General features: G+C 43.1%; 1 protein-coding gene across 3 annotated transcripts; it reads left to right on the forward strand.

Annotated features, from left to right (window-relative positions):
* Positions 1-2675: 2675 nt before the first annotated feature.
* LRRC32 (leucine rich repeat containing 32) lies at positions 2676-20297 on the forward strand. Of its 3 annotated transcripts, none has more exons than XM_085300544.1 (4): positions 2676-2923; positions 7128-7672; positions 11416-11506; positions 16368-20297. In XM_085300544.1, exons 2-4 carry the CDS (start codon positions 7644-7646, stop codon positions 18306-18308), a joined length of 2061 nt encoding a protein of 686 aa, XP_085156670.1. In that variant the 5' UTR covers positions 2676-2923; positions 7128-7643; the 3' UTR covers positions 18309-20297. The 3 variants fall into 3 exon arrangements, with proteins under 3 accessions (XP_085156670.1, XP_085156673.1, XP_085156671.1); XM_085300547.1 differs by having other exon boundaries at positions 7128-9854; positions 16368-20296; XM_085300545.1 differs by lacking the exon at positions 7128-7672 and having other exon boundaries at positions 16368-20296.
* The last annotated feature ends 1531 nt before the right edge of the window (positions 20298-21828 follow it).

The following is a 21828-nucleotide window of genomic DNA, read 5'->3' on the forward strand; positions in this document are numbered from 1 at the left end:
TTCTTTGCTATATGCCACGCACTACTTGGAAAATGTTATTTGACCCACTTCTCTAAGTAATTAGTCCACAGCTCTCCTCCAGCCATGGCTGCTGTGACAACAAGCTGGCCATCAGGTGGGCATGCTGACAAGAGGTGACATAGTCCATCCTTGTGCCTTGGTGAACTCTTCCTGTGTTCCAGCCAAGTAAGCTAGCATGAAATAGAGACAAGTTTCATCTTGGGTGGAAGTGTATGTTGGCAGGACAACATAAAGCCAAACCAAGCAGTAGGGTCCTATTCACTARGCATGGTGCCACACAATGAAAATATGAAGGACGGTTAGTTCAGGTGTTGTACAGGGCAGTCCTGGCCTTACAGCTTTCAGAGCCTAGAGGTTACGTCTTGCTACTGCCCTGACCTGCTTTTTCAGAGGCTTGACATCTATTAGAGGTAAAAACATTTCTGACGCAAGCTGCTACTCCTTAGGATGCTCTTGGAACAGCAGCATCGCTGTCARTGGCCCAAGGGGATGCCCATCCTTCAACTCGTTATCAGAGGTAACATTTACTAAGAAGGTGGCTTTCTTTTCTGTACAACAGGAGCACCAGTACATGAAGTCCTATAAAAATAGGTGACATTCATCTCTATTCTGAGGGAGAATTCRAGGTACACAATGTCCTGTCAAAGTGCTAGTCTGAGGATATGAATAAAATTTTGGGACTGCTGCATACAAGCAAGGTTCTCTGTAGGACCTGCTTTAGTTGCCAAGAAAACTCAATGAAATATCTTTCAGTTATTAATTGTTAAGTGATTTGGCCTTTAATAAGTATACAGATATACATGCATGCTTATGTACACAGACGTATATGTATAGTTATTGCAATAGTAAAATTCTTATCGTTACTTGCTGCTATTAAATTTATTACCCTTGTTACATACTTATTGCAACAACATGTGCAAAATATGTTTACTGTGATATTTAACTAACCACATCTTGCACATCTGTAGATGTTTTCATCTWAAGTCTCCAAGCATGTTGCAGATCTGAAATAACTCTGACTCACAAAAGCTTGTGTGCTACATAAAATGATCAGTAACCTGCTGCGGAGAAGCAAAGCCCTCTGGACTGGAACCCAGTATATGTTTAGCAGAACCTGCTAAGCTACTTGGCATGTGGAACGAGAAGGACATGGCTTTTACCTGATTTTACTGAGCGGTTCCAGGAATGCAGGACAGAATGGAGGTTCTCCAGGGCAGGGGAGTCAGCATCCCTTTCTTAGCAAAAATTGTTGCTGTTTCATATCACAGTCCCAAGAGTCCCTTTCTGCAGCAGAGATGTCTCACCTCGTGCTTGTCCATCGCTGTCTCAAAGGGAAAAAAGCCCACTGCTGCATCCAAACATCTCCCCCGACGGGTTTGGTGCTTCCTTGGCACGCACCCCCCGCACGTCAGGGTGCCTTCCATCAGTAGGGGAAGCGGCATGACTAACATCCGTCACATACGTGTGACATCCTTCCCCGGGGGGGGGCCGTGTGCACCGTGCGGAGGTTTCTATTCGCGCTGAGGGACGCGCGTGTGGAGACATCGATTTGTGCTAGCAATGGCAAGCGGGGAGAAGCTCCCCACGCACTCACAGGGGAGAAGGTGGGAGGTTTGCAGCTGTCCTTTCCAGGGTGGGGTGGGGTGGCCTGAGGGATCTTGGCTGACAGATCCAAGACRCAGTGTGTTCTTAAGGCATCCTGGATCCAGCCAGGAGCTGACAAAACCACATTAGAGGTTTTATTCCTACAAAATAAGACATAGTAGCAGCGGATACCAGGCTAGATGTCAGGGCACTTCTTCTAAGCAGAAGAAGACAACACAGATGATGCTCAGGTCTCCTACCAATTTACACAAGAGCAATGCTTCTGAAGCGAAATGGAGTTTGGCACCCAATGAAAAGAAACCAAAATCTGATCCAACGCTCTTTTTAGAAGGAATTTATGCTATTACCCTTTCAAGCATTAAGCTGAATTAATCCTCGCCCCTGGGGTACATCTGGGCATCACGCTGCTGTGCCACACAGAGATGCCTGAGCTAGCTGGGATACCTGAAGCAATGCATTTACCCTGCCGTGGCCCTTCAGCCAGATACACCCTCTTTCTTCACACCCTGTCCTACACAGCCCTTGATAGCTGGAGTTTAGGGCTCACGCTTTAATGGAGGTGCTCTAGCTCACCCTGCTTGAGCAGGAAGGTTGGACTRGGGGTCCCCTCCAACCYCAACTCCTCTGTGYGCRATTCGCAGAAGCTGAGACTGTAGCYCTGAAGGGACCAGTTTTGCTTTTGTGTCTGTACCGGTGTAAATCCACTGCAGTCAGTTCAGTTGCTGTGATTTTACCCCAGCCTAAGCACCAGCCTGCACTGCCCTGGCACACCTGGGAGTACGTGTAGCTCAAAGCACACCCTCACATCTGTAGGACAGACGCAGAGAGCTTCAGAGACAACATATGTCACCGAAGCCCGTAGAGGGGATTTTTGTGGTATTCACAGAATGTTTCGTGTGTCAATATGAGAGGAGCGTAATCACCAGCTGAGACACTGCAGGAAATAAGCCAAGGTTRAATGAACGAAATGGAAAATAAAGAGAAGAGCAGAGGACACACACATTTTAAAACTATTACGGAGGTATGTATTCACGTGCTCATGGGAGCTTGGGAATATATAAGAGCTCATGACTGCGAAGGAATGAATTCAAGGACCAGTCTATGGGGAGTATTTTTTTTCTCTGTGACTTCAAACTTCTCTCTGAGCTCGCAGAGTTTTAGTCAGCTGGCATGCAACAGAGGTACGACTTCCCCAAGGAAACTCTTCCTCAGCTTTTGCTGGAAAGGCTGCTGGGAGAGTCCGGGAGACAGAAGGCTGCAAGCAGAGGCGAAACCTCCTCCTCCAGCCCCAGAGCAGGTACGTGGAGAAACGTGTGAAACCGGGAGCCTGCTGGAAAGTTGAGCTGGCTGCCTTTTGCCTGCRAGAGGGAACGGGGCTTCAGTGACTGAGAGCTGCAGCCTTTAAAAATAGCACAGATGAGGAAGGTACTGTATAAATAAAATATACTGTGTTTATGAATAGCCTGAGGAACTGCCTAAATGCACTGTGTAAATGGCTCTGTCTGTATGGCTGTATATTTAATTCATCAGGGACTGGCACTACAGTGATTTAGATCCTTTAAGTTAAGGAGGCTCCCATTAGCTTAAATTAACGCAGTTATCATATTCCTTCTTTACTATGATTCTCAGTGTTAACAGTAACAGAAGATGGGCAGRCGTTTTATTTTCTTTCTTCGCAGGACTTTAGTCTATTTATGGTATTTCTCAATTACAAAGCTCTGAACCAAGAGTGCTGCAGAAATATCCGTATTGTGCACTGATTAAATGCTGCTAACCAAGCTCTCTGACACTGACTCCCAATGTAGCCTCGGGCAAATCACACCGTCCCCATATAAAATGGACAGAGTACTCTTGAGATCATCTGGTCTTCTCACTATTAAAGCTGTCATTGAATTCTCCTTGCTGGAGTACGAGATGTGAGACAGCAGAGCTATTTTTTTTTTCCACTCTTTAAGATCCTGACAGCTTGGATCTCACCTTGGGTGAAAGACGACTTGCTGATAGCAGCTGTTTTGCTGCATCTGCACTGTTATCAGGAGGAATTAATGTTTACACAATATTTGGAAATTGTAAAGTTCTAGGAAATCCCAGYTTATGTAAGAGCCAAAGATAAGTTTCTAAACCCAAGCCCCATTGTGTTTTTCATAAAAGCACAAGTGTGTTTCCCTTAAATAAAAGCCAAAGCTAAACAACAATGGAAATATTTTTTATTATTATTAAAATGTAACCATTTGAACTTTAAAATGACCTTATTTTCTAAAATACTAAAAATCTCTTTTTCAATAAGAGAAATTCATTAACAATCTTCTCTTTTTAAGGCAGATAGTTACAGCTTAGTGAATAGATCAGTGGTTGGCCTTTTACTAATAGAAATGTGGATACTTCACAGGAGAGATATTCAGTATCATTCAAGTCAAATATATCAGAAATAAATTTCCTCACTTCATTTTGTCTTCTGTTTGATCACATAAACTAAGTACATCTTTTCTTTCTTAAAGACTGAATCCACCTGCAGTTAAAAGAAAAAAATGCAGATTTTAAAAAGAGTTTCTCTCTGTGTTTGCTGTGCTTAATTAAGTTGGTGAGAAAAGGTTCTTGGTTTTTTTTTTTCCCAGATTTGAATTTTCTCTAGAAATTTTGTTTCCTGGGGTAAATATTCCATTTAGTTTCATCTTAAAATGCCAGTTCATTTCTGGTTTTGTACACTGAAGCATTTTCTTTTTCCCATCTCCTGCTGTCCTTCACCCAGCTGCTCTCTTATATAGTCTCCAGGGTAATGGAATTTGTGGGACTCTCATTCATTTTCAGTTTATCTCCTGGAGAAAGGAGTAGAGAAAAGGTGAATGAAGTTGGGGCACTGGCTAAATCGTATGTTTATTTATTTTTTTTTTTTTGTCCAAGTAGACTGGAAAGGCTAATGTCCTCTGGATGATTTTTTGTTGGGGGGCAATGCCATTGGTTGCCTGGCTTGATAGAAGTGCATGCAGCAAGGACTGTGTGAGAGAGAGGGAAGGAAGGTAACAGCTTGAGAAGACAGGAGGAAAAGGCTGATTTGGGGTAAAACTGGTGATACTTGAGGTGCAGGAGTCGCAGTTTTGATGTGTGGCTCCTCCAGAGCTAGGAGGCAGTGGTCCTGGTGGGTCCATGAGACTGCACCAGCATCCTGGAGATGTGAGGTCTCAGGAGCTGCAGATGTACCTYCTTCCTGATGGGACTGGCTGAGGATGGCATGGATTGTTTATTTTTTTGATAGRGTTAATATTAATGTTTCCTGGTGGGATGAATCACCAGGGAGCTATTCTAGTCCAAGGGAGCAAATCTCGCCCCCTCTCCTGCCCCTCCAGTTCAGACCTATTTCTAAGCAGGGAGTTTRTTTTGTTTATTTCTCTCAAGAGCTTGATTCATGTGGTTCGACACAGGGCTCAGCCCAAAAGCAGTGCCTTAGAAAGCAGTAACGCTAGGGATGGACAGACTCCAAAAGGTCTGGAGGTTCAAGTCACATAATCGTCAAGACATATTCTTGTTTATCTGAAACCCTTGGGAATCTGCAGTAGATGACGGACAGTCTCRTGAGAGCTAACTACTGGGATTTGCTTTTCCTTCCTACCCTGGGTCTGAGAGCCAGCAGTGGCAGATGGACCCATTGCTGCACCTCGTGGTGCAGTTGGCTTTGCCTGGAGCTGACGTGAACTCCAGCTGGCTTCAGCAGGAGCCAAGCAGGCAGTGATGTCTGAGAAGACTATGGGAAAACCAGGAAGGGTCTGATTTCTTAGAGTTGCAGGTGCTCTGAAAACCCTCTGACATCAGAAGGATGGGAAAGCCCTCGCTGCCTGATGGAAACGGCATGCCTGCTTCTCCATCTACCCGAGGCAGATGGCCCTTGCTCTATAGCCTTGGTAACAAGCATGCACCATGCTAATATTTCAACAGTACTTTACGATGTAAACTGCTGAGTAGCCTAGTACAGAAGAACAAGCATGAAAATACTGAAAATGAGAAGCCAAACAAATGTTTCAAAGTCCTTGAAACTTATTCCCTTTTGAGAAAGGRTAGAGACAGCGAGGAGACTGCTTGCCTTTCCCAGCATGGTTGCTGTGCTACTTGGTAGTTCAGTAAATCGACTCAAGGAACTGATATAGCTTTTTTAAAAAAAGAACCACCAACAAAAACTGCTGTTTTTTCCCCCGTGAATCCAAATTTCCCACTAACCTCACAAAGCAAATTGCTCTGAACATCCAGGTGCAGGAAAATGTGACACTGCAATCATCTAAGACATTCACTACTCTTAATTACAGACATGGTATTTGCGTTCCATATCCAAATCTAAATCAAATCAAAATGTCCTTTCACCAGAGATGATGAATTTTTTTTCTTGAAGACCTCAAATATTTGAGGTTTTCCTTGTGAAAGCTCCCCAACAAGAGTAGCTGTGCGTTGCAAGTGATAACACATGCTGCTGACGAGCTGAGCTATAAATCCAGAGCATYCAAAAGGCATTTAAATCTCTGGACTCCACAGACGTCCTGGGGGCCAAGTACAGCGGCCATGTGTGTTTCCTGCTCCCACCAAGGGGGTAGCAGATGGAGGTTGTGTCCAGGGAGCATGCCAAAGTGGTTGAGTAAAGAAACAGTGCTGTGGCCAGCTCCCACCAACGAAAGCTTAAGATCATACATGCTGGAGGAAGCTGATCAAAACTAGTCTGATGAGAGTCCAGCCAGGGGGAATCTGTCCAGACTGTGTTAATCTCATTGACAAACAGCTCTCCTGAGAGCTAAGCAGGAGTTTTTCTATCCGTTGCACCTAATCACACCCTCTCCCACCTACGGATACGACCTCCCCTTCGTAGCAACGTTCAGGGTGCATTATAAAGCAAACAAGATGATAAAACCCCACTCTTTGGCATGATAGCTTAGCCACAGAAGTGCATTGCAACAATTCAGGCTTGCAGAGTTGGGAAACAGCAACGGGGAAATCAGGGCAGTGGTAGGTTCTCCAAAAGCAAGCCTTAATTAATTAGGAAAATGAACCGAGGAAACTCACAATTAGGCAGCTGCTCTAGCCCTAGAGGGCAGCACAAAATAATAAATAAAGAGCTGAACTCACAGGCAATCTGAAATCATATTCTGCATGACAGAAGTGTCCCTTTGCAACGGGAATTTTTACTAGTGGGTCTGGTAGGTAGAACCCTGTGTACTCACTGTCAAAAATTAAACATCTCATCCAGATGTTCATACCCCTCTTTCTTCATTCATATCAATCTCTCTAATTCCTTTATCACCCCAAAAAATCCACAGAGGTACTTTAAGTCAGGTGCATAGTAGCTAATCCTGAATCCCCAAAATCCTTCCACTGGGTTGGTATTGCACTCTTGGACTAGTGGGACTGTTACTAAAAAAAAAGGGGGGGGGGGATTCTTCTAGGAAAGATTTCTCAGTTGTGGGCTTTCTATTTATCAACAATGAATGTGAAACCTTGAATCCTCAAATGCTTTTTTTATAAAGATGTGGATAGCGATTTAGGTGGAGGGGTAGGAGGGCTGCAACGCTTCAGGAACGTGACGCGTGGACGCGCAACCCTAAAGTAAACACGCCGCCTGCACCGCGCGCAGGGTTAAACGGTGCAAGCGGCAAAGATAAGTCACTTATTCCTCTGAGCAAACCCGGGGCCCGATCCCACCCGTTCCTCTGTCAAAACCCCCTTGTTTCCTGGCGTGCTCCTGTCCCGCGCAAGGACTGCAGGATGTCGTACAGTAGCTGGCTTTGTTCAGAGTGCAGCAGTGCCTGGGACCCGGCAAGAGCCCGGAGAGGAGTCGGAGGGAAGACGAGCAACATAATTTAAAGCAGACACTGTCCCAAATAAGATTACTTCCCTCAAAATGCCTTAGTTCTAAAGTYGCGAGTAAGCTGCTTTGCATCCTGCATGGGTGAATGGGAAGCTGAAGAGCAGTTTCGTCGGTGCCAGGACTGGACAAGTTTTGAAGACCTGGATATGCGTTTCAAAGACATGATAAGCAGTGTATGGGGATGCAAGAAACGCTTGAAACAAGGTAAATGTGAAATATTCACTCTTTCTAACAGTGAAGGTGCTGACACAGAAGCAAAGTTTCTTGTCTGAAGAAGGATCAGACCCTGGGGAATTTGGTTTGTTTTGTGTATTTGCTTTTATTTAAGCTCTGTTTGGCACAGAATAACTTCACTGTAAGCTGTCTAAGCAGTTAAAAAAATACTTTTTGGGAAAAAAATGGAGGCTGCTGCTGTTGTTAGCTACAAATGTCATCTATTAATTCTTCTCAGGTTTAATATTATAAAAGAGATGGGGGCAAATCTTGTTCTAGCATGGGAACTGGACAAATCGAGATTAAATCCTAGTTCTACCGTAGTTTTCAAACTTGTCTGTGGCAAATCGCCCTCCTCTGCTAGTGTCCTCCCATATGTTAAAAGGACACAGTGATTCTGCCTGGATACCGTGCTTTTTCTAAACGACAGAATATTTTGCCCGCTTGCTAAGACTCCTTGGTGGTGTCACTGAAACCACGTGTACTTTTCAACTGTGAATGGGGCTGGGAAATTTCCCCAAACTGTGATGGAAAGCTGTGACATTAAACATGGTTCAAAGCTCAGTTCTGCTCTGAGAAATGCTAGGATATTTATCACAGTTGACAGTGGGAGCAAACTGGCACCATGAGTGAAACTGCTTCAGCTTGGTGTAAGCCTCACAGCAATAAAAACTCCTTTAGGTTGAGTTACTGCTTTTGCTGCTCCCAAGCTGGTGTTGAAAGTGAAGGTGCGAACCATCAGTCCTGATGCAGGCAGGTAGTTGCTGTGCTCAGCAGGCTTCTTCACCTTGTCCAACATTCACTCTTTCACGGCATGGAAGCCAGCACGGTGCTGTGCCCCGTGTCGGGATGTACCTCTGATGTGAAGATCTGTGACAGCAAAGGTCCACGATGCTAAACTGCAAGAGGTCAATGGGCTCCTTTGAGCTCTATGTGCTGCACTGGGCAAAGGTGGTGGGTGGCTGGGACCTGCTGGGAGGGGAGAGAGGAGGGGGATGTGGTGCTGGACACACAAGATATTGCAGAGAAAGGTGGCTGGTCGAGAGAGCTGTCTGCAGAAACTCTAAGCAGGAAAAGCTCTGCAGCTGGGCAACTAAGCTGAAAATAACCTTGGGAAGGGAATCTCTGTGGATGACGAGGTAGCACCATAACATGAGGAGTGGCTTATCCTGTTCTGGAATGAGTCCATGTGGTCTAATATTTTGAGCACAAGACCATCATGTTCCAGTACTTTGGAGCTCCAGGGTGACAGTTGCCTTATATAATACCCTGRCGGACAGATTCCTCACTTGCTATGGATCTGCCTTGCTCTACACACCACTAAGTGAGGTTCTTGGTTGGAAATATATCATTTTCCCAGTTGCTTTATGAATTTATGACATTTCAAAGCATTTTAAGGCTCTGGATTGTGCCAAGGCTATCATTTAAGAAGGAAACGGATCTTTTTTTTTGCACTGGTGGTGTGACAGAGTAGATATGGCAGACAGCATGGGACACCCACTGTGCATTAGGGTGATGCCTTATTGTGGTAACATTCATGGAGAATTTGTCATCTTATTTCATTAGGTTTAAGCACAAACAATTTCCTTTTGAATGTTCTGAGTAAAGTCTTCAAAAGTCACTCATCATCAGTATGTTCGTCATTTCTCTCAGTTCTAGCAAACTAATACCAAAATGATAAAAGCCATCCTCTCCTCCACCCCCTGGACAAATGTCTTGGCTTGGAGTCCACAAGCACCCATTCTCTGCAGGCCTCAGGAGTGTGTAACAGAGAAGGAACACAACAGACATTATAAATGGTGGTACCAGCAGTTCTTCCCTCCACAGAAAGATTTTGGAGCATTTTGCAAACAATAATTAAAAGGCTTGAGAATGAGCATGTTCATGCTCATTTAAGGGAAGGGGAAAATGTGACTGAAACTGGCAGAAATGAATATCCCAGGGTGTTACGTTCCCCACGCTGAATGTGGCTGAACTGTGAGAGTTCCACRGAGACTTCACCCTCAGGTGAACCTGTTCAATGGTTGTCATGCTTTGTGGAAGCACAGAGCTTCAGATGAATCCCTCAAGCAGTGACTAAGTGGAGGGATCTCCACCAGCTGGCAAAGATTCCATCTTTTCTCTTTTGCTTTCAGCCTCGTGATGCTCTGTGGGTGGAAGCTGCTGAGTAATGGTACGTTTACATGGCCTTTTGGAGGCACTTGCACGTGAGATTGGCTTTGGAGCTAGACAGATGCAGGCTTACTCCTGGAAAGACTCAAGAGCAGTGCTAAATAATTATTGCTGCATGGACTTCTGTTGAGAGCTGGCATATGTCTTACCGGTTTGAGATGCGGACAGGACCAACGCAGATCTGTCTGCAAGAGGCCATACAAACATAGACAGAAGTCAGTACGTTTGTAACAGAGGCTGTAATAAACAGGTGATGTCTAGAGCTTGTGTTGGCAGTATTCATGATGGGGGAACATCCACAGCTTTGATAAAATCTGTTTGCTTTAAGTGAGGTACGATCCCTGCGCCCATGATTTCCCCATCTGTAAAATAGCACTGATAGTCCTTCACCAGGGTCCTGCCTACGAGTCTGAACTCTCCCTGTTTGATTACTTCATCTTGAAGGCTTTGGCACCTCCAGCTGCACAGGGCTGTGCTTTGTATATCTTAAACGTTATGTTGCTAAATTTTCCCCTCTCTGAGAATYGTTTGTTAAAAGGCAAATGACCCTTCAAGAGCCTTGGAGCTGAAACTCAGTGGTTTGAACCACTTGTTTGCTGGTGAACAGCCTGCTTGAGAGAGACACACACAGCCTCATCTCCTCCTGAAAAACTCTTTCCTTTATTGTTTGTGAGTTACCTGTGGTGACACTGAAGTCTCATGCTTGGACTCAGAGATCTCATTAGCATCTACCTAGACCCAGGCAGTCTTGTTAGCATTTCTCTCCCACTGCTCAGCAACAGGCCTACCAGTGCTGACTGCTCCATTTGCAGCTATTTCTATGCTATTCTTTTGAGTGCTTTCCAAAGTGCTAAGCTCTATGATGAATCCTTCATTTCAAACAAATCCATTACATTTAATATCTGTGCTCTTTCTAAGGCATTTGYTTTCAAATCTGTTTAAAAGTCTGTCCATACCTGGGATGTATAAAATGGAAAAATAAGATCTGAACAAAAAGTTCTCTGTCCATGATTTAAGCTGTTTATATTAGCCCATCAAATCTGGATGTGCTGTGACTAATGAACATGTAAAAGCTCTTTGACGCTCTGAGGAGTGGAAACTTGTGGAAACTGTTCCCAGTCCTTGCTGTTTCTTAGCAGCACCCATTCCCTTCGGTCAGTACTTGGCACCCCAAAAGTATCTGAGCTGCCTCTATATCTAAAGAGGGAGGTGGCTCTGGAAGGTGCCTCTCTCTTCGATGGTTGCTTTCCTTCATGGTAAYAGACAACATTGCCAAGCTTGGGTGCATGGAGTTAGGTGGGTGACCTGCGTGCCACGCAGGGAGCAGCTCAAATCACACCAGGGAAATCCCATGAATTGCCTAGGACCTGCCTTTCAAGTCCTCATATAAATCTCTCTTTTCCCCAGCAGTCTTGAAGGCATGTTGGTGGGTTAATTTATTGCACTGCATACGTGCCTCTCTGTCCTAGATGATGTTCTGGATTTTTGCGTGTCTCACATGCCTGCATGAGCTGACTGCTGTGTTGAGTTTGCAGTCTAACCATGCCCACTTTTCCCTGCAGAACCATGAAACTGTACATCATCCTTTTCCTGGCGGTGGTGAACAGAGGGATCTCTAACTATCGGCCCATGGAGGGGACATCCTGTGAAGTGGTAAGCCTATCTTCCTACTCAGGCTCCTTTAGATCGCAGATAAGGTGAAGACCCTCCTGTTACAGGCACTGTAGCAATAACTGAGGTCTCGATGAGGGGAAACCCAAGGTTCCCCAAGAGCAACGTCTTCTTGGATGCAGAGGTGGGCTTTTCTCAGCTAATGGATGCTCTGCAGACTGTTCCCAAGCAGCATCTGTTCCTCACCATAGCAACAGCACATGAAGTGTGGGAAAACAGAAGGATTATTGTCYCCATTTTTTTTCTGAGGTGAATTGCTTAACAAAAATGTGGCCTGATTCCCCTAGACTGTACAGAGGATCTATAACAGAGACAGAAAAAGAACTTAGATCTAAATTCTACTGCTTTATGTTAGGCTTAAATCTCATTGTAATCTCAATAAAGCATCTTCTGTGAAATACATTCATATYAGTCCTCCTTTTGTAATGACACTGAGTCAGATCTTCTCTGCCCTGCTACAGCACTGCTTCCAGTGGAGTTATTCCTAATTTTATCTGGGGGTAAGAAAAGCCTCTGGCTCCCAGACAAAATTTGCCCCTTGAATTTTTGCACGTGCCTGGTACAATATCGTAAATGTTCTTCGAAGCTGAACTTGTATTCACTCGCTCCCTTCCCTATCCCAATGCTGCTGATAGTAACAGACCATTTAAAAATACTTATCTATTTTTTTTTTGAGTGCTGAAGCTGTTCAGCACAAATCCCCAAGAACTTCCAAAATAGGGAAAAAGAATAATTTGCTAGCTGTACAAATCTCCCTTATGGGACTCATTCCATTCCTGCCCACCCTGCTGTATTACTGCACTTCCTGAATTCCAGAGAAATTAAGACCTAGTATATATAAAAAGATCTTGGGAAGGTGACTGGGTAGCTCGGATCATTGGCTGAAGAGGGCAGACTGATTAAACCACTGTAAACATGACAGTTCGGATCTCATGTATTACAGTCACATGAACTCAGGATGAGACACGCAAAAATCCAGGGAGATTCGCCCCATCCCGTTTCTTGATGGGTCACAGATCTGGCTGATTCTTGAGAAGTAAACATTTGCTTGTTTCCACAACTCCACTGTAAACTGATTTTGGCAGGCCAACTGTGCAAGCCAAAAACCCAAGGTTGTATGCAACGAAGCTGGAATAAATTCAATACTGACGGAAAATGCTCTGTAGTCAGCAACTGGGATTCTCATCTGGTACAAATTAACAGCTCAGCACTGCTAATTTCAATGGAGCTTTACTAGACCTCATTTTCTGAACACTCGATCCAATGRAAGTAGGAGGGTATAAATCCAAACACATTTCCGCTCTGCTTAAAGAAAGAGAAAGCTACTGAGTTAGCTGACAAGCCCACTGGGAGTCCCTGTTATTTCACGGTATAATTTTTCATCACAGTCTCACTGTTTTACATGTTACTTTCCCTGTGGTGACACCTTTAAAATAGCAAAAGATCAGAAATGGAAACTTTCATCCTAGATCTTCGGGAGATGAATGAGTCAGAAACCCGTACCCTTGTCTGACTCACCGCTGGTGTTCATTTTGCTAAACCAAAGCCTTGTCAAAGAGGTTTCAGCAAGTAAACAATCCATATCACAACCCGGACACGGGAGTGAGCTGCACTGATTTAACAGGTTATTACACATCTGCTGAGCCAAGGTGACTGTCAGCAATCTACTCATTTCCAAGAGAATAAGACATAGCTCAAATATCAAGGAAAAAGAGGTTCAACCTAGCTCACTTTATTTTGCAAGGAGAGAAGTTCCCACTGGCTCATGTTTTACCTCCCAGAGAAAGATGTTTCTACAAGTTCATGTTACCTGACAAGGAAGTAGCTTCCAAATACTTCATACAAGGGAAGAGTTTGTGATTAACTGTGCATTACCTTGCATCGAGGTAGTGCAAGAATGCATACCTGGTTACCACAGGTTAGCCAATATGTGGCATCTTGGTAAACTGCTACGATTTGGTCGTGCAGCTGCATAGATCTTTTGGAGAACGGACATGAACTCCCAGCAAGCGCAAGTCAGCGCCAAGTGGCTCTCGCCCAAATTCTTTGGTTCAAACAATCACAATTTGGTAGGGAAGAACAAGGCAGATCCAGCTGCTTCTTTTGCAGGGCTGTTACTAAGGTGGACGAGAACATCCACTCGGGGATGTTGAGCCACTAAACTGGAGTCAGAATCCAAACGATTCTCAGCTTCAGGGTTGTAGGGTCAGTTTTTAGGACAGCACCTGACTGGAACCAGATACTGGATGGATCAAGCGCTCTCTACCTACAGTGCCTCCTGCCAACAGATTTCAAACAAATAGGTGACAGCACTGGCAGAGCTGATGAAGTGGGAAYGTGAGACAAAGGAAAACCTCTTTACAGCCTCAAGCTACCAACCTACCGAGTTATGGGGGGAGGAGGAGAGATGCACACACGCAAGCAGATGCTGTTCACTCAGTCCCATGGAGATACACTTCATCTTTTCTTCCTAGTGTTGTTGAGAACAAAATTAATGCAGTTTGAGTCCTGAGGGAGAAAACAAAGTGCAGAACAGATGAGATAAGACATACAGCAAGGATCAAAATAGTCAGTGAAAAGGAATGAAAGCCAGAAAAATAGGAGGGGTGGTGTTGTAGGAACAGATGGCAGACAGTGGGAAGTATAGATTTTATCATCCTTTTATCACTTGGAGAGTTCAGCACACGCAGAGTAAAGGCCCAGTCCTACAAGGTGAACTGGGACCGACCTCACCATCAGGGAAATCGGTGGAAACCATTCGSCTGATGTCAATGGGACTTGGATCAGGCTTTGGCTATGGTGAGGAGCACCCAGAGGGAGCAGAGGGTGCTGAACACTTATTGAGCTCTGGCTCAAAGTGTGGGAAGAAATTTGTCATCTGCCTTGGGCCGCAAAGCAAAATGGCTGCTTCTGTTATTCTCCAGATTTTTGCATCTTTCTGACTTCTCCCTCTTGCTCAAATTGGACAAAATGACACTTCCTGCTCTATTCCCTCATCCTCTGGGCTTAACCTAGCTTTTTCCCATTTTTAGCTCAAGATGAGTAACTCTACAAGGGCCTTGCAGGAAAGRACTAATGGCTGGGGGAAGCCAGAATATTCCCTTCTCTCTTTTTCTTATGAGTTTAGCTGTGGGAGATCTGAGTGGATTGGAGGGAAAAAGAAAGGGSGCTCAGATTTTAACAGGCCATCTATCTGGGATCAAGATGTATTATGGGAAGGACCGCAGAGCAGCCTGTGTATATCCAGAGTTTGGACGTGCTGTTTCGTTTCTCTGGTGCGTTCATGCGCAGTCTCCAAAACTCACGCAATACAAAAGAGGTTCCCGAAATGCTGGCTATTACCCCACTTCTCCTAAACAAACCTGCCAGTTCGTCCACCTAGACGTTTGCATGAAACAGATGTTTGGGAGACAGAGTTGTTGATTTTTTTTTTTTTTTAAGTCAGAAAAAGCGAATACAAAGCTTTGCGTCATGGAATCTGGATTCTGCTTCTCAACAGAAGTTAAGATTCAACAGACCTTTTCTTTCTTTTCTTTCTGATCTTTCTACAAACAGTACATGACCCGGTCATCCATATRCATTCATAACGAGAGTTTTCCTTCAGTAAATTAAATGTTGTCTAAGCCTTCTGCATTCCACTTCCTCCTGCTGTTATATGTTCTCCTTAACAACAAAATATGGCTTGACATTTATGCAAGGGTGATTATCTTGATGTTTCCAATGTTTCTTATGAGCATACACTCCAAATTCTGCTCTGGACACAGATTCAGTACAAGCTGCAATAAAACCTCTGACTTGCATCTCGGAGAGGAATTTGAYTTTGACACTTGAGTTCTTCTCCACCCTGCTGCCAAAAAGTGGCTTGAAAGAGCATGAACTCAATGTACATCAGAGCTTTTACCCACTCAGAAGGTGACTTTATATAATACATGCCTTCCCTGCTGTATCACAAATGTCTTGTATGGACAGCTGCACAAGGTGTACTTCGCATGCCAGGAGAAGGGAACTGTTGCCTTAGGAAGAGGTTAAATGCAGATGGGAAAAATTGGAGGACTTTGGAGATTTGCATCAGAAATATTTGAGTAGTTAAGCATTGCTTAACTAAGCTGTGGTTAAAGGAAGGCGTGATCACAAATACATGAGGGATGTGACTAACAAAGAGAGACAGTTTGTACCCTAGGATACTTATATATTTCTGCATGGTTTGCTTTGGAAACTATTCTACCAACATGGAGGAACTTTTTAAAATATCACTTACTATTGCAAGTTAGCTGTAGCAAAAAGTTACAGAATCTAATATAGTGGTTTAGGATGAAGTTGAAAAAACTGAACATCAGAACAGAAGTGAAAAAACTATRGTTAGCTGCAGTAAGAAGACCTTCACTTGGGACTATTAAAATGAGCCTGAGAGAAAGGTGAAAAAAAAGGGGGGGAACCTTCTCACACCAGCTGAAGGTTGGGCTAGATGATTTCTTTAGAGAGTTTCTTTTCAGATCTAATTTTGGATACTAGATCTCCATAATCTGCTGATCCAGGTCTCCTCTCACATAGGTTAATTTATATAGGAGAGGTCGTGAACAAAGTTATAGGAGGTGTCCCATGCAAAAAAAACCCTCCTTACTAGTCTAAGTGGGGAGTGTCTGTAAAATGCAATGAGCACTAACTGTTAGTTGCAAAGAAGTGTCAGGATTATTATGCTTGTTGTCAGAACTCTTAAAGAAAATAATATGACCAGTGTTTCAGAAGAATCTGAATGRATGCTGAATGTTATTTTGTTTGTATTTCATGCAACACTCTTGTTCATTTCTCAGGTGACAACCCCTTTTCTCTCTTTTTCTGGCAGGCAAACATGCAGGCATTTTGCCACAGCAAAGACCTTCACCAAATCCCTCAAGAGCTCCATCTGAATGTAAACAAAATAGATCTATCCGGAAACCTGATTCAAAGTATCCCCGAAATGCCATTATCATTTTATACTTCCCTTCAGTGCCTGGATTTAAGCTCTAATCAGATAAGCTTCATCAAGCCTGGAGTCTTTGAACATATGACGAGACTGCGGGAAATAAATTTAGCCAACAACCAGTTATATGAGTTTGCTCAGAATGGGACGGCGGGGATTGGACTCTTACCCAAGGTGGAAATACTGGACTTGTCCCACAACAGTCTCTACAATGGGATGACTGAGTATTTCATTAAACAAGCTCCAGCACTGCAGTATCTTTCCTTGGCAGGCAACAGTATTATAATGATCTCACAGAAGATGTTTCAGGGATCTCCCAATCTCCTGGAGCTAGATCTCCAAAGTAATATCATCATGGAAATACAAGAAGGTGCTTTTGAGACTCTGGTGAACCTTTCCAAACTCAATCTCTCCATGAATTCAATTACTTGCATCTCCGATTTCAACCTCAAGCAGCTGGAGGTACTTGACCTTAGCAGAAATAGCATTGAGACCTTCCATACCACAAAGTCAGAGGATGAGTATAGCTTAAGATGCTTGGATCTGAGTGAAAACAAACTGCAGACCTTCCCAGTCTTCCCCCAAGTGAACAAGCTGGTAACTCTCAATTTATCAAAGAATTTAATTCAGCTCACTGCTGAATCCCCTCATAATAAAATGGACTATATGGAGAAAGACTGGCTAGATGCATCTTTTCATCTTCTTGATCAGAAGCAAAGTAGAAATAAAAGTTCTCTTTATTTATCCCAACTCATATATTTAGACTTAAGTTATAATGAAATCAAATCTATTCCAAATGAGTTCTTTGAGTCAATGTTGTCCCTTCACACCCTTAATCTCAGTAAAAACTGTCTCCAGACTTTTACAGTGACTTATGACAGTACACTGATCTCCCTAACCATCCTTGACTTGAGTTACAACGCTTTGCAGAACCTTTTCCTCGATGCTGGCACATTGTCAAATTTGAAGGAGCTCTATATTCAAAACAACCAGCTCCAGTCCCTGCASTTTGACATCTTTTCACGTCTTCCTAGCCTCGAACTGCTTAATCTACAGAGCAATAATATCAGCCTTTGCAGCATGTACTCAGGACTAGCTAAGCAAAGACTTGCTGGAGAGGAAAGTGGYTGTGTATCATTTGTTGATTCTCCTGCTCTTCAATACTTGTACCTAGCTGATAATATGTTGACCATCCTACCAGCATACACTTTCTATAAGACTTCCTTGGTTGTCTTAGATCTCTCCATGAATCCAGGACTGAAAATAGAAGTTAAAGCACTATCAGGGCTGGAAAGGTCTCTAGAATATTTGTATTTACATGGCAACAGCCTGACAGAATTGAATATTGACTTGCCTTGTTTTAATCACCTTAAACATCTAAACCTTTCTGAAAATCAGCTGAACTGGCTACCTACATGGGGTAGTGACTCTCCATTGGAAGTTCTGGATCTACGGAATAACAGATTTAGTACGCTAGAGAGCAGCAATATTTTAGCATTGGAAAATTCCCTTAAGAACTTGTATCTCACTGGGAACCCACTCAATTGCTGTGGAAACATCTGGCTTTCATCAATGATCCAGAACAAAAATGTTGAGATCCCCAATGTAGAGCACTTAACATGCCAGTACACTCAGAACTTCGGGTACCAGGAAGAAATGCACATTGGGAACATTAGACCAGAAGCCTGTGAAAAAGAGGATCTAAAGAAAATCAACTTTCTTATTATATTAACGTTTGTTTTGGTGTTATCCGTGATCATCATTGGAGTGGGTTCGTTTTTTTGCTTCCGCAGGCAGAATTTTAGCCATCAGTTCAAAGCGTAGCGCACACAATGCCTTGACAACTGAAGAAATCAGGTGCTACACTGCAAGTGTGTAGAAATGAAGGGTGAAATTATTGTCTTTGATTTTTAACTGTGGATTTTAAGACCATTTCAAAACGCCCCTAAGCTACACCACTACGGTGCTCTRGTTTGTGGGGAATGAATGGAGAATTTGTGATATTTTGCACTTGCTTCATTCACAAGCAGATCTGTCTACAAAGTTTACACAGCAGTATCAGAGACCTCTATAAAGCCCTACTGTTGTAAGGGATGAGTAATTCAAATTTGATCCCCAAAAAAGCAAAAGAAATCAAAGTCYCTAAACTTCTCACTAAACTCAGAGATACTTTGTTGATGTTGCCTGCATATAACGAAATTTTGTAAAKTAAGCATGTTAACTGAATCACCTTTTTATTACAGTCATTGGGGCAGCTGATGACATCAGCTGGGTGGGGGAGCATCATGAAATTTCACAAAATGATGCATCTCTATGAAGTATTTCACTGTGGTCTGAACTTTGCTTTTTCCTTAGTGGTTTTTTCTTTTTTTAAAAAAAAAGTCCCTAACCCTTGTTAAACAGAAATCATATAAATCAACACCACTGCAGAGCAAAATCCGATCATGCGTTCTTTTGAATTTGATTRCAAATCTCCCGTGAATTCCGAAGCAAAAATAATGTAGCTAAACAAGCAAACTACTTTTCATGCTAGTCTGTTGTGTTCAYGACTCTCATTTAGAAATTCCACAGCTGTCCATGGGAATCAAAGATTTTAATTTTCGTAGGAAACTCTCTTTGGATACCTCCTTTTGCTTGTACCACGTTGTTCCAGCCACTGGGAGAAGACATCAGAGAGAGAAGTGACCAAATACACCTTCTTGTCACTTAATACCTACGAGCGAGGCAACAGAAATCTCAGGTGTGAAACAGCTGCACTCTGCGYTACCCAGATCTGCTCTGTTACCCAGATCTACGTCACCCAGATCTGCTCTGAAGGTTACAGTTCCACAGTTCAACTCAAAGAGGAGAAGTTTGACCCTCGCGTGCAATACATATTTAACTGAGTTTAATGTGAAGAAATTCATCTCTTGGGTGAACACTTTTGAAAAAATCTTAGAGAATGAATTTCAACTAGCTAACATTGGACAGATGCATTTATGTTTCTAAGGAAGACTGTTGGGAATTCATTGCATATGGTTTCATTTCAATGCAAAAAAAATCTATCTAATTTTAAAGGTCACAGAGAGGTTAGAGAGCAAAAGGTTTTTTAAAGATATGAGTGTGAAACAACGTAAAAGGAACCTACTTCCAGGCCATTATTCAGATTACTGGTCCACTGTCTCTGTGAAGAAAGAGATTATGGTCAAGAGGACTGGTTGCATGAAAAATTATGTAGAACCTCGTTCTGTGATGGGTCTAACGTGGTCAACCCATTATGTTACTAAAAGCAGACTGTTATGTTATGCCTGTACTCTGATAGCAGATTCATGTTTCTGAAGTGAAAATAAACTCACCAACCCCTGACCACATCCTAYAGGGGTCCAGTGGCTTGCAAAAGAGCTAAATCAGGGTTTCTGTTAATGCTAGAAACTGTACATTATGGCACATAAGAGAAATAGAGGTCTAACCAAAACCTGTCCAGGTAATTTACTCAGAGTCAGTTTGCTGCTCCACTTCTGTTTCTTCAGTTAGTGAATGTCAAAATTAATACACTACAAAAGGATGTATAATTCTATTTTTAAAGCAGGTATGTAAGAAACTGGCTGGTAGTTTTCATTGTGGAATTTTTGTAAAATAAAAACACCTTCAAGTTTTTGTAACATACACAGGGATGTGAATACATTAAACCACCAGCTTGGAATACTCCACAGATGAAAAAACATGTCTTCCTATTTCTTCTGTGGGGTTCAGACTTCACCTTAGATTTGTTTTTTTATCTTCTATTCCTGAAGCAGAGGCAGCTGCTTAATGTTTAAGAATATACTCAAAGCATGTCAAGGAAGTCTGCTGAAGATTAAGGCAAGTGGTGCTGGAGTAATTTGTTTGTGCTGATCCGACATCTACAACAGCCAACACTACGCGTTGGTTCAAATTCGTATCATTTCACAGGCATCAATCCCAGGGTTTATCTGGAAGTCCGATGCCGACGTCGGTGAGCTTTTCCTTGATGTGAAAGCAAGTGGAGCTGTGTGTCCAAACACAGGCTGATTTAGCCACACACTGAGTTCATGCATCTTGTGCTGAACACAGCAAGATTATATCTCATCAGCTGGTATTAGCCTGGCTGCCATGACTGGAGTTAGTTAATAATCTGATGACAGAGCCAAACCTATTTAATTAACAGTTTTAGCACTGCTTTTGTTTGGCTCTACCAAAAGAATAAAAAGGAAGTGCTTGTTATTACTAGACATCTGGGACTAATTAAACTCACATTGACTTCCATGGGAGCAAAAACAGATTTCTCGAGGAATAAGCCTCAGGAATAATCTGTAATATGGTTCGTTTGGATTTCTCTGCTAGCAGCATATGCAATCAAGAAGTGGTATGAGCCCACTCTGGCTCATTCCCTTATTGTAGATGGGATGAGGAACGTGAGGGACAGCAAAGGGAAAGAAAGCATGAATAAAGGAACAAAGAGGGAGAAAACAGGGAGAAATGGCAGATCTCCAAGCCTTTATTCCTCAAAATCTAGTACTAAGTTTTAGGGCACACAGAAGACAGCCCTCACTCTTGCCGCCCCTTGGATGCTTTTGTGCCTGCAAGAAGCCCAACCGCTGATATACCTGATCCTGGATCAAATCTAGCGCTACTCACTTGTCACAAAACTTTCTCCCAGTCAAGCCCATCTTACGGGCTATCCTGCCTATCTCTGGGCAGGATACGGGCTGTTAGGATTGTGATTTTGTAACCGAAATTTACATCTTCTTTTATTACTGAACCATAAAGTCCCTGCAGTTGCACCTGTTAATGCAAAGAGAAGTCATGCTACTAAGCCAGAGAATATCCTTTTGGGATACATAGTGCAGTGCCTGGAATTAAAAAGTCAAGAAAAAAAAACTTTTTTTTTTTTTTTAACTATTGCATGCAACAAGTAGCTTCCTCTCTACCGTTATTTGCATGGGGCAGGTTCAAACACCAGATCTCCTTCAAACATTTCCTGCCATAATTTGCTACACTCAAGCACTGAATGGTTCCTGTGGTTTGTTCCCAGAAAAGTGTCTATGCAGTGGGATCGGATAGATATGAGCGCTAGAGGCACTAGAAATATTCCCAGAGAGGGTCCCTAACAGTTCAGCAAATCATGATTTGCATTGGTCTTCCATGGAAAAGTGAAGTCTTGTCTTGCAAAGGTGTGAGCCTTTCCTGTAAAGCCAGGACTAATACCCAGCAGAACACCAGAGTMTCTAATCTTCTGTGGAGATCCCAAGGGAGATATTTAATTCAGACTATGTCCTCCCTYGAGAACTCCTAACGTTTTAGGAGCCCAGAGCATTCACTTTAGCGTTCTTGTCTATACACCCAG

Source organism: Rhea americana, unplaced genomic scaffold (genome assembly GCF_003343005.1).
Source record: "Rhea americana isolate MKP2758 unplaced genomic scaffold, rheAme1 scaffold_165, whole genome shotgun sequence".
Taxonomy (NCBI): Eukaryota; Metazoa; Chordata; class Aves; order Rheiformes; family Rheidae; genus Rhea; species Rhea americana.